At 43.6% G+C, this 18,559-nt stretch overlaps 1 protein-coding gene across 6 annotated transcripts in view; it reads left to right on the top strand.

Moving 5' to 3' along the window:
* Inpp4b (inositol polyphosphate-4-phosphatase type II B) overlaps nt 1–18,559 on the top strand; it is a 359,360-nt gene that overhangs the window by 90,998 nt on the left and 249,803 nt on the right. For 5 of the 6 annotated variants that reach the window (XM_059262652.1, XM_059262647.1, XM_059262649.1 and 2 more), the window contains exon 5: nt 16,954–17,004. The exons of the other annotated variant lie outside the window; for it this stretch is intronic. In XM_059262652.1, coding sequence (XP_059118635.1) covers nt 16,954–17,004 — 51 coding nt within the window. The remainder of the gene's footprint in view (nt 1–16,953; nt 17,005–18,559) is intronic. 6 annotated transcript variants of the gene reach the window in all.

Raw genomic sequence — 18,559 nt, 5'->3', positions numbered from 1 at the left:
CTAATGCTTTAAGGCAGATGAAGCATGCCTTCTTACTTCAATGACAAAGCCAGATACAGATACCACCAGGCATACTACTGTGTCCACACATTTTCACCGAGTCCTGTTAATATGACTGTTGGTACTAGAAAGAGGAGTTTCTTTTAAGCCTGTGGGCTCTGTCCTTTCCTTCTGTGTCTTTCCACATGCATCACCATTGGCCAGTAGCCCATCTTTGAGCCCTTGCTTGCTGATACGGTCCCCGTGCAGAAAGAAGCAACAGGCATTTGCTGCTCAGCACTGCTCTAGGTTCCTGCCAGAATGCACATGTCCTTCCACTGACACACTCATTACAGGCTTCCACAGGTAATTGTAATGGTATGATTGTCTCAGTGCGTATACTTTTTTTGTAAAACTTCTTTCTCTAGGTTACATTCTTCTAACTATTCCTATATTTCAAGAGCTGTGCTATTATTTAATAGCTGCGATATAAATGGGCTATGAACAACTTATCAATCATTATTTAGTGCTAAAATTACTTAAATAATGATTAACCCACAAATAAGTTTGTGACCCTTGAACATTATTTTCCTCAAGGATGAATGCAATAACACTCAAGGGAATTTTCACACTTGTGTTGTTTTCTGTCAATACCAATCTGCTTTGTATAAATATTCAAAAACAAGTGACTTAAGGGAACCCAATGATGAGTTCCCTCAAACTTGCATGCCTAGCTTGTTCCTGACTCTAGAAAAAGGAGAATCACTGTCCTCCGACTCTCATTTGTAAATGGCTCCCATCTCATCTTCCATTGCTGACCTCTTGCCATCTGTTCTCCACAGACTGGATGCTATTTTTGAAGCATGAAAAAAGTCACACCATTTCTTGGCTCAGAACCCTACCAGAGTTTCCTATGGCAATTACAGTATGAACCAGTGTTACTGGAGTCCTGCCTTCCTTTGACCTTCTTCTCACTTCTTCCCTCTTCTTCTCTCTGGATTGTCAGTCACTCTGGCTTCAGAGCCTCTGCACTTACTGTTTCCTTGGCCTGCTGAGATGCTATTCTTTCTGAGTTTCCACTGAGTTGCGATATTCTCACTAGCAATGACTTAAAGTCAGAATCAGAGCAAACTAGCTTCACTAGAGCTGGTGACATAACTTCAGTTAGGTACAATTCAGAGCATGATGTGGATTCACTATTGTATACACTTTCCCTATTTTGATGTTTTCCATCTCTTCCCAATGTTCAAATGTGATCCCTGAAGAGATTGCTCCTTGTTCACGACTGTGTTGCCTTTCCTCAACATGTATGAAGACACTAGAGGCAAAGACAGCAACCAAGGCCAGGGAAGCACTGTGGCACAGGGCAGCCTAGGATATTAAGTACCTGGGGTATTATGTGCCTGTGAAAATATCCATCCACCTCTGACAGAGACTTTGACATTATGAAGCTTCTATAAAATGGTGAGATTGACCCAAAACTGAAGCCCACTTGCAACAGTATTTCTGAATCATTGGGTCTCAGACACTTTAGGATCTTAAAAATTCTTGAAAGTCTTGGGCACTTTTGTTTACATGTGTTGTACTAGCCATGGACATTTCCCTTATTAGAAATCAAAACTTAGAAACTTTCAAAGTCCAGATTTATATAAAGTCACAAATAATATATTGTAAGTTAAATTAAACATAATTTTGAGTCTTGTTATAAGAAATCAAAACCTGTCCTAAGAAGGTAGCACTATTTTATATTCATAAATCTCATTAAGTTCTGATCAATAAGGAAAGACAATGTGTGTTCTGTGTGTAATCTTTTGTGATATCATAGGCCATACAATCTTTGGAATACTCTACTGTGTCCTGGGCAAAGGATGAGAATTTAAAAGGAGACTATTACCCGAGCATCACTATGGACACAGTTTTGACCATACCTGCCCCTTACTGGATCACACTGAGGACTGCAGACCTGTGGTTTGGATAAGAGCTGCAGGGATGGGCTAGAAAGATAGTTTAGCCTTAAAGGCTAGGCTCACAACCAAAATGTCAAGAATTGCAGGTAGATGGTATGCTGTCACTTTCTACATGATCGCAGGCCTAAGGCCTAAGCATTGCCTTAGGAAACAGCAAATTTATGTTGAAATGCTAATCTCTCCACTCATCACTCATATGTCTTGGTGGAAAAGCTACTTTGAGTTTTGTTTTCTTGCAAGATGAAAGTTAAAGTTGGAGCCTCATTTTCTTTCCCAACACATATTTGCAACAAAGAGCTATGAAGGAAAATTCGGTGCTTAGAGTGATCTAAAAATTTAAAGCAGTGAGGAAAAAGACCCTGGTATAAGCATATTTTAAAACTTTACAGGTAATTCAAATCAGGATCTGTGTTGAGACTTATGAGCCAAAGTATTAGAGACTTTGGTAAAATTTTCATGGGGAAGGAATCTATTGTGATAGTAGAATCTGCCTACTGGAATCACCATCTCCTTTTTGCCTGGAAAGGAAGGCAATATTTGTTGAATAGATGCATTGGCCGTTACATCCCATGCCTCATATTAACCTTCCATTTTCTAGTTCATGAAAAAAGTTGGCTTTAAAGGTATACTATATAAACGATTTCTCAACAGGGTTGTATAATCTCTTGAGAAGAATAAACAAACTCTAAGTTGTAAATGACCTTCTGGAATATTTGGACAATACCACATTTGTTTTGATTCTGCCTAGAAATTATTTAGCCTTAAGTTATTGGAGATAATGACTTCCAGGGAGCAACAGATTAATAGACGTGTGCTTGTGTTGATATTACTGTTTTCTGTCTAATGGCTTGTTCATTGACTCATGACTGTGGTCTTAATTGTGGGACGGTTAATATGTAACAATGGTGGTTTTGAATCTAGTAGTGTGATCAGTTCTTTATGTTTCTATTCCTGGAGGCTAATAGAGTTTTAGTTTTACAATGTTTCATTAAGCAACCCTAGGGCAGCCCATTAGAGTCACCCTCAGCCCTGGCTCTGAAGAGACTGCCATGAGGCATAGGCTCCAAACCGGACCGTCTGATGTCAACCCTGCTTCTTGTTAATGAAGTGATGTGGAGGAACTCCTTTCATTTTCTAAAACTCAGTTTTCTTACCTGCAAAATGGGCAATAATAATGCAATACAGATCTGAGGTGACCTTGAGTTAAAATTAGCACATGCATCCCTGAAATAATTAAACCTGAGCCTAATTTTATTTTTTATTTTTGTTTTTTTACTTTGCTTTCACTATCTTATTCACCAACCCCAAGCTTTCAATTATGTCTTTTGAAGGTAGAAAGTTCTTAGAAATACATAGATCCACCAGGTCTAGTGTGAGATTAGTGAATCAGCCTTAATGACTTTCTTCTCACTTTTCAGAATAATGACACAATTATTTTGTATATTAAGATGCTGGAAAAGGACAGGGAGGCCGAGGGACTTACTTACTATGGAGGTCTGACCTGACAAACTCTTGATGTAGAATATATGGAAGTGAACTGGGATCTAGAAATACTTTACATACTAATAAGAGGCATGCATGAGTTTGGGGGAGGGGGCATGCTAGTTTTCTATCACCATGAAAATACCATAGAAAATCAACTTACAAAGAAAGGCTGTTTTGGATTTCCAGTTCCTATGTTTACATCAACGACTCATCAGTGCTGTTGGCTTTGGTCTTTGGTGAGGTAGTGGATCTGGCAGGAGCATATGGAGAAACAGAGCTGCCCAATTCACAGCTGCGTGATAGAAAATAGGAGGGAAAAGAAGGGACCAGATTCACTCTCCCCTTCAAGTGCACACCCCCGGCCACCTCAAACCATCCCACTAAGGCTCACCTCCTGAAGTTTCCACTGCATCCTCACAGAGCCAAGCTGGGCACCACACCCTTGATGGACAGGTGGACATTACAGGCACAGACTACAGTAGTGAATCAGCAGGATGGGAGTTCACACCCAGAGAACAGATCCAGCTCTTGTCTTCAGCACCTATGGATACCAACTTTAGAATATGTGTTTGTATTGCAAAGAAGCATTGTACTTTATTTCTACTTGAAATATTTAAACATTTCTTAGTACTTAAGGAAAAACCTGTTGTTTTCAACTGCACCACTCTTGGGAGATTTGTTCTTTTTACTTTAGGTAAATGCATAGGGCAGGACTCATCTATGTCTGGAGGATGCTCACTTTCCTTGCCTGGTGTTGGGTTTGGAAAGATACAGAAATAAACGGTATGGAGAGCAGAGTAGAACTGCTGAAGAAAGAAGTCTTTTACCCACAGAACTGAACCTTTTCTTTTGACAGCTCTTATTTTCAGCAGAATGTGAGTCTTCCAGACACAGCCTGCAAAAGAAAGAAAATAGACAGACATTTTTATCGTTCCTTATTCTTTCACCTGTGTGCAAAGATCCTTTTATCATTGGAAAGGGACATGGAATAAGATGGAGGTAATGGCAGGCATACTGAGAGTTATGGGACTCAGGAGCCCCATCACAGTCACCATTAACCTGAAGAACCACAAGCCTCCTGTGTGCTCACCAGACTTCAGTATCATAGCATGTTCATAGAGAGAAATTAGAAGTCTTAAAGAGCCAGCTATTCAATGTAAGGGGACCCATGTGACTAGAGATCTGTGGTGTGAAAATCACTGCCTTGGAGAAACGAAAACCATCTTAGGTACATGGGATGCATCCAAACTAAAACTGTGCTTACATTTGCTTTTATTCATATTTTTCTTTGAAGTCTATAGAATATTTTTATGTGTACAATTTGGTAAAACGTGTTTTGGCATTTGAAAGATGATTGCATTTACCTAGTATCAACCAAGATAGCCAATCATTGTCAATAATTACTGCATCATTTTTGGATAATATTTAGGCTTTGGAACAAATGCTATTTACTAGAAAAGCCATTTATAAATAGGCATTTGTAAATTTTTTTTCAGAAACTTCTCAATGAACAAACTAACATATAAGGACATCATTTTATTTACCATTGCAATCACACTTAATGACCTCTATTAAAGGTTAGCTTTTCATCCTTTAGTCAAATGTTGCGAAGATTCACTAGCTTTCCAACAACTTCTGCATATTAAGAAGTTCAGAGATTAGGGTATTGCTTCATACTAGAAGACATGCAGCACAGTATGCATGAGACCCTGGGTTCAATCTCCAGACACACACACATACACACACACACACACACACACACACACACACACACACACACACATATGCACACGCAACGTGCATTCAAATTCTGTTGGAGTATGATATGAGTAAGAAATACTCTGACTACACTTAGAATAAGAGCCAGACAGATGACAAAATCTATGTATTTGAACATATCATCCAGCTGTGTGAGCAGAAATGACCAGATAGAGGAAATTTCATCTATGGAAAATTTTATACATTAAGAATCTCTGCCTGCATAGAGGAAGACAAATCAGTGAGGCTTTCAGTCTTTGTATTGGGTTAAGTGAAAAATGGAGACATTAAGGTTTTCGTTGAGGAGCTTTGTTTTCATTAGTTCAAAACTGATCTACTGAATTCCTGGAAAGATGGGAGGCTAAGGGACCAGGCAAAGGATGGGGGTGGGGAGTAGAACAGAATTTCCCTCAGTTCCACAGTGCTTTGGAAACTAGGGAAAAGGACAAAAAGCAGGACAGTTGAGAATCACAGAGGGAGTGAGTTGATACAGAAGGACAAAAGGGCCATTTCTCACCACGAGGCATCCACGGATCCTGCTGGAACTGAAAGTCTGAAATATCAAGGTTTCACTGAACAGAACAGAGATGCTGGCAATCAAAACTCTACAAAGATTCTGGATTGCGTGTGTAGCTGAAGTGTCAAACTTGGAGATCAAAAAAGGACTCAAATTCCAGGCTAGTCTTATGCTAAAGAAATTTGCCAGATTTTGAGGCAGTGCAAGGTATAATGCTTTTAAAGAGGTACACAGGAACCCTGTAAGATAATTGTGGGCTCTTCGGGGGTTGAGAACCAAAGACTAACCGTGATCTTAGTTAAATCTTGGAAAGTCATACAACACAAACCCAGTGTCATTACCAAGGTGCTCAGGAGAAACACCACAGAATTGATATTGACATAATAGAAACTGAGATGTTTTTGTAGTCCTATAGTTAGGAAGTGCAACGTACAGACGCTGGCACGGTTGGCTTCTTCTAAGACTCTCCTCTTGGCCTGGAGTAGCCGCTCCCCTGCTGTCTTCTGCACATGAGCTTTCCCAGCATTTTTTCTTACAGCTGTTAGACTAATTGCTGGTCTGTAGGTCTGTGGTCCTCCCTTTAACCTCGTCACTTTACTAGTGGTCCAGTCCTGTCTTCAAACACGGTCATTCTCAGAGGTACTGAGAAGAAAGGAAGGCATCATCGTATGAATTTGGAGGAAAACAAACTCCTGCTCCTTTCTGTCCCAGTTCAGTCTTTGACTTAATTGATCAGCCATCTCCACCATAAACATTTTCTTAGCAAAGGGCAAATGCAAGTTGTCTGCTAGAAGGCACATGATGAGTTCTGTAGTTCCTTGACATTTAAAGTAATCACTAATCCCTTAATATTGTTTAAAAAAGAAGTCCTGGCACTGGAGAGATGGCTCATTGGTTGAAGGTTTGCTGCTCTTACAGAGGACCTGAGTTTGGTCCCAGCATCCATGTTTGGTATCTTTATAACTCCCTGTAACTCCAACTCTCTTCTGGCTTCCTCAGATACTCATGCCCATACTCCCCGCATATACACATACTTAAAAGAAAGATACACTATTTTTAAAATTTCTCATGCTACATTCCTTTTTTATTTATGAATGTACATTAGAACCACAAGGAGAGTGAGCCTTGAAAACATCCTGATGCCTGGGTCCTTTCATGGTACTTTTTGATTTAACTATACTAGGGCACAATGATGAATTGGCATAGAAATGAGCATAGAAACAAGAATATGTCGGTATTGGTCAATTCTAAAGTGCGAAGAATATGTCGGTAATAGTTAATTATAATGTGCGAAGAATATGTGGTAATGGTTAATTCTAATGTGCGTCAAGGTTTATGTTACAGCTTGGCCATTAACTGCCCTCCAAGAACTATGTGCTAAAACCTTGGCTGCCAGCCTGTGGTGATGGAACCCCGGGAGGCAGATCCTGGTGGAAGGAAGTTGAGTCATTGGAACATGCCCTTGAATGGGATTTTAGGACCTCGGCATCTGCCTTTTCCCCTTTTCTGACATAAACAGACCTTCTTTACTCCACTCTCCACTGTGGTATAGTGTTCTGCCTCAGGCCCAGAGACACAGGACAGGACAACATGGACCAGGAGCCCAATTAAACATTATCTCCTTTTCAAGTTGATTCGCTCAGGTTTTTTTTTTTTTTCCAGCAACAGAACAATTACTAACACATTAATAACAATCATTTTAGATAATCAGTTTTGAGATGATTTTCACTAAAAGTATGCCTACTTTGACCCAGGTATTTTTTTTTTATTTAAACATGGTATGCCCCTGAGAAAATCAAGTAAATATTACTAATAAAATTTTCACAAAAGAATTAGGATTTACTCATTTTTCATATTGGAAGGGATCTTAGGAATTTCAGAATTATTTAGAGCTGGATGTTATAATTTATATATTAAGTTACCCTTCAAGACTTATATGTTGATAATACCTGCTTTATAGACTGCTGAACATGATTTTCATGTTTTACAGTCTTATGCAATTTCTATTATCTCATATCAAGAACATACCTTTCATGGAGTGTTTTAATCAATGTTCTATTGCTGTGAAGAGACACCATGACCACAGCAACTCTTATTAAGGGAAAGCATTTAACTGGGGTGGCTTACAGTTTTAGAGGTTTAGTCCATTATCGTCAGGGCAGGAAACATGGCAGCATGCAGGCAGACATGGTGCCGGAGAGGTAGCTGAGAATTCTAGATCCAGATTGGCAGGCAGCAGGAAGAGAGTCACTGAGCCTAGCTTGAGCGTCTGAACCCCAAAGCCCACCCCCAGTGACACACTTCCTCCAACAGTCCACACCTCTTGGAGTAGTGCCACTACCTAAAGACCAAGCTTTCAAATATATGAGCCTATGGGGGCCATTCTTATCCAAACAACCACACAGAGCAAACCTGTCTCTTGCCCCCGGGTTTGTTACAATGGCTTTACGATCTTCACAAATGAGCTAGTGAACTAGAGGTATTCAGGATTCAGAAATTCTAAGTATGGCTCTAGAATATTGAGAACCATATTTCCACATTGCAAGGTTCATTTTGTTGTCAAAATCACTTATGCTTACATGTGTCACACGTTCTCTACTATAAAAAATTGAGCAATAGTGGAATCATGTACTAGCCCAGACTCACTGATGAGTTTTAGAAAATTAAAAATTATTATCACTTATGTTTGGACGTTTGACTCTTAATTATCCAGGTCATTTTTATTGCCTGTAGATAGACAAGCAAACAAAAACCAAAACAAGACAAGACAAAATAAACAAAAAACAAAATAACCCCAAAACAACAACCCTCCCTCAAAAAGCACCCCCCCACACACACAAAAAAAACAACATGAAAAACAAACTTTGTTTTATTAACCTTTAACTTTCTGAGAACTACAATATGTTTAATGGTGGTTGGACCATACTAAGTGCTTGCCATAGGTTTGGTGAGATTTAAGTAGGAAACAACGATTTAGCATAAACTATTTTGCTTCATTTCATCCTACCTACAATCTGACTGTAAACTTCCATTTGAAACAAATGAGAACTGTAAATTCTGCTGGCTTCTGAGACAGTTATGAACATCACCCTTGTGTCTTACGCTGAAAGCTCGTTGAGTGGTCACTGTGGGAGGCAGAATCTTAAAGTGGGCTGTTTGATCCTCCTTCTATGCCACACAATCCAGAATAACTCCCAGAACTATGACTTGATAGCATTAGTTCCATGGTCCCATCAGTCTTCACGGCTCCCTTTATGAGAGAGACCATGTCACAGACGCTGAGAAGAAAATGGTGGTTACAGCATGTCAGGGAGAATTCAGGTGGCCACAGGGAGGGGAGATTGACATGGAGGTGGGACATCCCAGTGGGTACTGCATAATAGAGTGGCTACATGCAGCAATTAGATATTATAGATTTCAAAAGGAGAAGGATTTTTAACGTTTCCATGATAAAGAAATGAGATGTGTTCGGGGAGATGGCAGTGTTAACTTGATTTTGAGCACCATGTAGGGCTGGTTGTGATTCAGTAGCACAGTTCTTACCTAGTGTGAGGAAATCCTGCAGTACGTCCCCAGTACCACAAACAGTATGCAATATAGTAATACATACATATGCCAAAATATCATGTGATCCAAATTGGTATTCATATATGTGTTTATATTTATAATTTCTAATCGGTTTTAATGTCTGTTTTAAATTAGAGAGAAAAGAGAGGTGTTCTGAGGACACCCTGACCTGCTCAAGTAAGATTGTAAGAGGGAATAGATTTTTTTCTGAAGACAAAGATCTACTGTGTGAGAAGAATTTGGTACAAAGAATTTTGTTTTTTTTCTTAATTTCTTTTTATTTACTCTTTGTGTCTTTCACATCACGCATCTCCATCCCATTCATTCCCACCCCTTCCTAACCACCCTCTGCCCTTGCAACCCGCCCCACAATAAAATAAAATAAAATTTAAGAGAAAAAAAGAGAAAGAAAAAAGGGAAAATCTCATCATGGAAGCTGCAGTGTGACACAGTGAGTCACAAAGTAAACACTTTTGTCCATGTATCTTTATGTGCAAGTGATCCTCGCAAAGAGTCATTGGTCTGGTTCAAGGCCTCTGGTTTCTGCTCCACCATCGATGCTGGGCCCTCACTAGGACTTCTCTTGGTCATCTTGTTGTTGCCCTGTGTTATGGAGATCCTGCCGCTTTCAGTCTGCAGGACTGGTCCCTTCACGTGCTCCAGGAGATCACATACAGGGTGATGCTGGGGTGGGCCAACTCATAACCCTGGTTCTGGCCTGGGTAGTTACAGGGTTGGTCAGCCAGCCAGCTGACCCTGTCTTCACCACCAAGGTGATCGCTCCAGCATTTTCCTTGTGAGTTCATTCCTTGCAGCAAGGAGCAAGGAGCAGGGCCAGTTCTCCTGCCCTTTCCTGTCCTCAGGTTTGGATCTCCCACACCTCCACCTTCAGGGCCCTCTCTACTGTTACCAGGGTGAGGTGTAGGGGACACTATCTTAAGTGCTACAGCTGGTGAGGAGCAGGAACAGCTCTCCCGTTCTCATGACTTCAGGGTCAGCTCTCCCACCTGCCTCAGACATTGATGGACTGAAGGAGGTGAGGGGAGGGTATCTCTCCCCCACCTACACCACCATATGGCAGATGAGAAGTGGGGCCTTATCTTACATGCTCATGTTCTCAGGATGGTTCACACACACCTTGGTCAATAGGTGTGAGGTGCTGGGTCCACTTTCCTAGGGCTGCAGATGGTAAGTGGGAAGGTCAGCTCCCTCATCCACCACAGGTGGCAGGAACAAGGGGGTGGGGCATCTTTCCCTTGCCCTCACCACCAAGTCAGAAGAGGGGGGTGTGGCCAGCTATCCCACTCTCACACCCTCAGGGCCAGCTGCCTCTGCCACCAGGGTCAGCTCTACTGTGCCACCCATGCTAGGAGCAGGCCTGCTTTCCTGAGTGCTGCAGCTGGTAAGGGCAAGGGTCAACTCCCTGTCTGCTGCAGGCTGTTAGGGTGGAGGGGTAAGAAGGGCATGTCTTCCCCACCCACACCACCCTATGCCAGACAAGCAGTGGGGACAGTTCTCCCACACTCACAGCCTCAGGGCTGGCTCACCCACACCTCCACCAACAGGGTTGACTCTATTGTGCTGCCCCGGCTAGGTGCGGGGGAGAGGGGGTGGGGGGAGGAAGGGGGGGTTGCTCCCTGGAGTGCTGCAGCTGTGGGGGCAGGAGCAGCTCTCCCACCTGCCTCAGGCATTGAGGGGCGGGGAGGAGGGCATCTCCCTCCCCCACCCCATGCTGCCATAAGGCAGATGAGGGGCGGGGCCAGATCTCCCACAGTCGGTTCTTGGGCTGGCTCATCTGTGGCTCCCATCACAGGGTCAGCTCTGCTGTGCTGCCCAGATGATGAGCAGGCCCGCTTTGCTTTCCAGAGAGCTGCAGCTGGTAAAGGGGAGGGTCGGTTCCCTCGCCCTCTGGAGGCGGTAGGGGAGAGGGGGGAGCGCAGCTTTCCATCATTTCCACCACCACACAGCAGACAAAGGAAGTGGTACCAACAATGCCCTTCTCATGCCCTCAGGGCTGGCTCACCAGTGTCTACAGGGTCAGTTCTACTATCTTGCCGAGGTGAGGCACAGGGCTTGTTCTCCCAAGTGCTCCAGCTGGTGAGGGCTTGGGTCTGGTCCCCCACCTGCTACATGTGTCTAAGGGTAAGGAGAGGAGGGCATTTTTCCCTCACCCGTGCCACCTCGTGGCAGATGAGAGGGGCGCCATTTGCTCTCCTATTCTCATGCCCTCAGGGCCAGCTCGCCCGTGCCCCTATGAACAGGGTCAGCTCTATTGTGCCGCCCAGGTGAGGTGTTGGACCCGCTCTCCTGAGTACTTGAACCCGTTCTCCCTAGTGTTGCAGCCAGTGAGGGGCGGGGCCCACTCTGTACAGTCCTATCCTCTCTGACTTTGGTGGTCTCGGGAACCTGGAACATCAGCAGCACAGACTGTAGCTGCATCAGGGCTATGAACCTAGACATGTGCCACAGCAGCAGCCCAGGCCCAAACATCACCATGGGCCTGGGTGGCAGTGAAGCCTCCCATCTCATCCTGCTCCTCACTGCTTCATCTCTTCAAATATGCCTCTGTCCACAGGAAATGAACCCTTCTGTTTCTCTCTCTCCCTCTCCCTCTCCCTCTCCCTCTCCCTCTCTCTCTCTCTCTCTCTCTCTCTCTCTCTCTCTCTCTCTCTCTCTCTCTCTCTCTCTCCCCCCCCCCCCCCATACATTTGCTCACCATAATAGTGCCCTGTCTGCTTGGAGCCACAAGGTGCCAGGTTGCCCGTGCATTCTCCTCAAAGCCCGAGCGGGCCTGCGGAGGAGTCTCTTTGCCCCATTTGGTCCATCACGGCACTGGGAAGGAATTAGCTTCCTCCTCGGATCCAGGGGAAGTCAGCCCCGGGCCTGCATATGGATCTCTTTTCACAAAGAATTTTCTAGTGCTTGACTTGAACATGGAGGAGGCCACACAGCAGAGTGCAGATATGAGGCCTGTGACATTTTCATTTGTCTCAGCTGACAATCATCTAGAAAATGAGGACCTCTGTTTTCGATCTGTGGGCTACTCAGTTATACTCACAGCCTGTGGGACTTTGGAGGCAGGTCTTCCCTGGTGGAGTCTCTAAGTGAGGGCATGGGCAGCTTGCTCTGGGCTGCAGCCTTTGGATCTGCCCGGGGAACCATTCTTTCCACATCCTGAGTCCCCACAGACCTGCGAACAAATTAGTGCACATTGTTTTAGGCAGTTAAGCTTGTTACACATCAGTAAAAATTCTACATCCAGTTAATATAGAGACATGCTGGTTAGTGGCTCTTGGTTGATCATTTGCTCTGGTGGTGAGACTTGGCTCTCTAAGTCTGCAGCTTGTCTACTACCAGATAATTGGGTGACCTGACTACTGGCCACTAGAACAAAGAGACAACTAAGACGACATACTGTAGCCTCTTGAGAAACCCCACTGTGAATGCAACAGCTATTCCTGACATACACTGTGACGCGTGGGATTGAGTCACAGGGTCATACCTGAGTGAAGGGAGTCCTGAGACACTTCCTTACAGAATGTTCATATTACAGAAGGAAGTAGATATGTTGTCCCCATCGTGGTTTCATATTTCAATATCAAGGTAGGTGCATTTCTCATCAAAGTGGAGCAAGCCAATGTCAACACGCACAGAGGTCTAGAGCAACATTTATATTAAGAAATAAAGACTGATTCTATATGCAATTCACTTCCAAATACATTACCAGTTTAGACCACATTCTTGGTGGAGGATGGAGGCTCTTTCATGGGTATTCCTCCCAGATGATCTCCAACTTCCCCTCCACTTCATCTGTGTCTATCTAGAGGAGGTTGCTCCTTCCTTGTCTACCGGTGCAGAAATGGACAACCAGAGGTCTAGGGAATGCAGCCAGAAACATAGACTCTTGATAGCATGGCCTTCTCCTTGGCTGGCTCTGGATCTCCAGCACAGCCCATTGCCACATGCTCAGTTACTTACTCATCAGTGAAAATGCAGCAGTCTTTACCCCAGGGACAGCAGCATCCATGTTCTGTATAATAAGATTCACTTGCTTCCGGAGTTTTCCTCTGTGGATTTGAGCTTGAATGTGCTGTGTTCACCTATTGGAGTCATATTCTGGCAGTTCCTTAAAGCTTTGGAAGTTAGCAAAGTATTCTGCAGGGAGTTGATGAGAGAGTCAGGATGACTCCCTACCTGCTAGCATGTGGTTATTATATCAAAGTTAACTACCCATATTTATCATTTCAAAGTTAACACATGTGAACCTTGAACTTCTGGGGTTGACAGAGGGTAAGAAATGACAGGAAAGCAATTTGATTTACATGAACTTAGGGGATAAGACAATGACACTCAGAGTGTGAGCATGCATCAGGTCACACACATCACCTGGTCCACCCTGATTCATTTGCTGTCATGAAACTCTAGACCAAAGCCATGAGGGCTTGGATTGTATAGCTGGGTACACATTTTTTGTTGTTATTGTTCTGGGAAAATTCTGGGAGAAGCACATTGAAGACACGAGAAAAAAATGTAAATAAGACTGAAAAAGGGAAAAATGAATTCCCAAAGAAGGCCATTAATTCTCAGGAGGCATGACATGGTGAGGAACCAGAACATTCCAAATACTTTACTAACAGCCGTGGCTCCATATCTTCTTCCGCTGGAAGCCTAGAGGCCACATCCAGTTTTGTTCAGAACTGTGTCGTGAGTCACACACTCCCGCCCTCTCCCATATTCCAGTTACTCTGTTCTCTCCCCTCTGTCTTCTGCCTGTTTTTCTCCCACCTTACCCCTTTCCTGCCTCGTTTATTCCACTCCCTTAGTTTTCCTCTCAGTCCTTACCTCCTCTCTCTAGCCCAGGACAGCTCCAAGGGCTGAAAAGGATACAGTACAGTGACCTACACTAATCTCACAAGCCAACACAAAGGCAGAAGGGCAGAGGCTCAGAGCTCTCAGAAGGACTCGGGATGATTCAAATGCTTGCCCCCAAAGCCTTCTCCGGCTTTCTGTTGCCTGGGAGAAGTATATAAATAAAAAGGTTCCAGTTATATAACATCATGGCCTTATACATTTGGGGGCCCAATCTACTTCTCCAAACTTGTTTAAATCAAGTCTCTTCCTTACAGGCTCCCTGAAGCATCCTCAGGAAGAAAGACTTTGCAAAGGCATTTGGGCTTCAGTAGCTATATGGTGCATACCTACCACCTTACACCCTTCATGTTCCCTTGTGCTCTTCCTTGCTGAGAACTCCTACCCATTTCTCAAGACCCTGAGCACCTCTGCTGTGCAGCCTCCCCTGATAGCCACAGGGCGAATCTTTAGTCTTCTGTCTAAACACTGATAGCCAGTGCGGTCATTTCTATTGTAGTACTTGCTCTATCGTATGCGGACATTTTATATTTGTCACAGCCACTAGACAGTGAAACCCCAGAGAGGACAGGCCCTATTCACTGGCAAACCACTGTTCTCCATGCAGCAATGGAGATGCACAATAGGACACATGGCATGTAAGGAAAGCTGTACCTGGACATCAACAGTATCAACTCCAACATTTTAACACTGTGCAAACCTGTACTTAACCTCCTACTATTCAAAATAAATATTAAGTTCATTTTTTGTGTCTTCTCCTACTCCTCCTCTCCCTCCCCTACATACATAAAAATACACATACAGAGAATAGAGCAAACCAGTCCGTGATACCTTTAATTTTTTATGCATATGACTTGAGATAAAGAATCTTCTTTCTTCTATAGCTTATTCATATTTATGAGGAATCATAAAAATCAGATGAATATCAGAGTTTAATGGGCCGTGTTGGAATTGTTAATATTATTCTAACTTTGTCTCTCTGTACGCACATAATATTCCCTAAATCAACTGTTTTATCAGTCCTGTGCATGGTGAGCCTCACCACTTTCGGTCACTCTTCATTGTATTTTCCACACAAGTATTTCCCTTTTGAAAGTGATGTTGGTAGTCAATAGTTTGAAAAAGAATGCGAATAGCATGTGTGTATATGTGCATGGGTTGCATATATATGTACATACCTATGATATGTAGTCTTCAGAGTCTGCTAACTTTGAAGAAAGGAACAAGGAACAAGGCTGTACTTATGGACAATTACTTCTGTTCTGTGTGTGTGTGTATGTGTGTGTGTGTGTGTGTGTGTGTGTGTGTGTGTGTGTGTATGCTCACGCGTGTGCACGCTCTCCATGATCTGTAACAGCTCAATATTTCTATATTTTCCTCATCGTTCTGAGGATAGCTGACTCTTCTCAGATAATGAGACATAACAGCGAACTTGGCCAAAGAACATTCGAGCAGCTACCAAGCTACCAAACACTCAGCAAGGCAGCCTTCCCTCGTGCATTCTGAGCTGAGCACCTGCCGTACATTGTGTTGTTCACACTCTAGGCATCCTTCCTGGTGTTGCTTTTGCTCACTGGTAAACACCTTGGCAGTATAATGACTGAGAAGTTGTGCAGTGATTGAACTGGATCTGTCATAAGAAATGAAGAGCCTTAAGGCATGTTCTGCCGTAGCACATGAATTTATTCTGACATGGAGACTGTGTTAAAGAGCCACAGGCCATAAAAGCTGGATGAAGCCTTTGACATACCAGGGATATTGTAGCCACCCCTTCTTCTTGGGACCATTGGCCTGTTAATACTCAGGTGTATCAGAACCTCAGGGACTCACAGGCTGTGCTTCTAAACGGTTTTTTTTTAGAATGACCTCAAGAAACATTTTCCACGGCCTACTTCTTGTCTGTGCATCCATTCTCATGCCTGATGACTTTTGCTCTCCAGTTAAACAGGTCACAGTTTCATATTGCCCTGCATCCATTCAACTGGATCATCCCATTTTATTTCAAAGGCTGTCATGCCTGCCTTCTTTGTTCTTGCTTCCTTTTCTCTTACGTGAGAAAGGTAATCTCTCTCTCCCACTTGGAATTTTTAATTGTCTTTAGGAGAACTAGGCTCAGTAGCTACATACCAGACTCAGAAAATCCAGGAGCAAGGATGAACACAAATAATTTGAAAATATCCCCAGAGCTCTAGTTAAAAACAAGGGTAGATAACCACCCCTCAGTAAAATGTGCATGTCTAATTATCCAAAGGGTTCATGTTCACTGGGAATATTCATGTGGCATGCTTCTCCTGGTGACTGGTGTTTGATCCTTTTACCACTGCGTGAGACTTAGTTTTGAAATTAATTCAGATGTGACTGCCCTATCCTATGGCCCAGTGTTTTCACAGGGAAGGAATCTCCTAGAAGGAGCTTGGGCATTGGCTCTCTCGTTCAGAGAACAGTTGTCCAGCATGCATGGAATTACTTTCTCTCTCCCATTCTATCATTCCTTTGGGACAGTGAATGAAAGTTGGTTTTGGAGGAGATAAAAGGTGATTCACTTAAGTCCTGGATGTCTGCTTCTGACAAGGACGAAATGAGTGAAGGTCAAGGAGCTCTGTCTTCTCCAAAAGCCGGGAAGCTTTAGGACTGTAAAAAGACAGCTTTATTGCCCTGCAGTGGACATTGAGGGCAGGTGTTTTCATTGATGATTAACTCACAAGTTTGAATTGACATTAGAAGAAGAGAACAGAGGCCCAGGACTGTGTGAAACTTCTGCCCAAGTTTCTATTCAGAAGTCACATAGGAAATGTTTGTTTTTCTCCATAGATTCGAACCAGTGTCCTTCCGGAGCGCAAGGATCCCCCGCCAGAAGTTGGGGTAGGTGCTTCTTATAACTCCAAAGGTACACATATCGTTTGTAAATTAATGCTTTGGATTTTCTCTGACTTCCTGTCTGCCTAAGAGCTGCCAAAAGCAATTAAGTTACCAGGGTGTGACTATTTGAGGAGTCAACCGTGTTTTGTTGCTGAGTTGAGCAGAATTCATCTCTTGTCTCTTGAAAATAATCCATTCTCAAAGGAGTTTTTTATGTAGTTTAGATGGGGAGAGGTGAGCCTAGACACTGTCCTGCAGAATTGCAACTGTCAGCTAGCACTCCTGGACTCGTGGGGGGCTAGGGAAATCGCCGGTGTGAGCTGCAGCATCACAGCAGAGTGGCAGAGAGCTAGTCAGGACAGGATGCCTCTTCCTGCTTCCTAGGATGCGAATCAAGCAGCAGGCTACCATGTCTGTTTAGTGCAGCATCGAGCACCCACTGAGGGTTGCCTGACACAGCTGGAGAACTGCATCTGCAACCTGTGCAAGATACCAGTGTTTTCTGCTCAGATCAAGCCAGAGTTGGCCATGGCAGAATCTGAACAAACAGCCCCACAGCAGAATTCCCAAGGCCTCTACACTCAGGAGTAAAGTAGGTGACTGAGAGCTCATCTAGAGATCTTTCAGGAACCTGCCAGCCTTCTTCCACTGCACGAGGCGCGAGGGACAAGGTGCTATTCAATTCCTCTCATTGAAAGTGGCCGCTTGCCATTGTACCAAGGGGATCTTTCAAAAGCACACGCTGAAGTGCAAGTTGCCTGAGCAGAATGACAGTTCACAGAGCATCTGCTGGTACAGAGAAGGGAGGCAGGCTGGGGCGTCCTTCTCCCTTATTCCCCACCAGATCGTCGGGCTTCTTCTCAGAACAGGGAGGAAAGTCTTCCAGAGACAAAGGCATCTCCACTGCTGGTTTTCTGCCTGTACGTGCTCCTATCACGGCTCTTCCAGCACTGGTCTTGGTGGGTCCTCAGGCCACACACGCTCTTTGTACTCTAGTTCGCAAAGGGCCCAGCAAGTTCCTCCCAGCCGAGGAAGATCCACAGCCGAGGCCTTTGCTGACCCTGGTGCTACTCTGCACTTGTTCTGTCTTGCCTCTGTTCCACAGTCACCATCCGGCCACCAACCACGGCCTCCTGCAAACCAGTCTGCAGGGCATGCCCTCATCACACCTAGACTGCCTTTGTAAAACCCCAGAACTCTAGAGAATTTTAACCCAGGATATAACCAATACAGTCTTTTATTAAAGAGTTCCACTTATTTATTGAGTTCAAGGAATGAGTTGGTTTCATTTTCTACTCTAATTCTCTGTCCCCCAAGTTGCTCGTTTTCAATTGCCCACTTGTTTTTGACTTAATAGTATCTTGGCTTAAATGTGTGAACTTTTATTTTTTTTTAATCAATTTATTGGCGATTCATTTTATTTATTTAAAATTTGAGTCTCTGATTTTATTTTATTTTGCCCCATCTTCCCATCCTTTTCCATGACAATCACATCTCTGTAACACCATCCATTGCAAAGAGTTTCACATGTCTGTGCCCTTTTTATTGCTCAGGCCGT

Source organism: Peromyscus eremicus, chromosome 5, assembly GCF_949786415.1.
Source record: "Peromyscus eremicus chromosome 5, PerEre_H2_v1, whole genome shotgun sequence".
Classification (NCBI taxonomy): domain Eukaryota; kingdom Metazoa; phylum Chordata; class Mammalia; order Rodentia; family Cricetidae; genus Peromyscus; species Peromyscus eremicus.
Note: the sequence above shows the minus strand (reverse complement) of the source record. Positions and strands in the feature narration are given on the sequence as shown.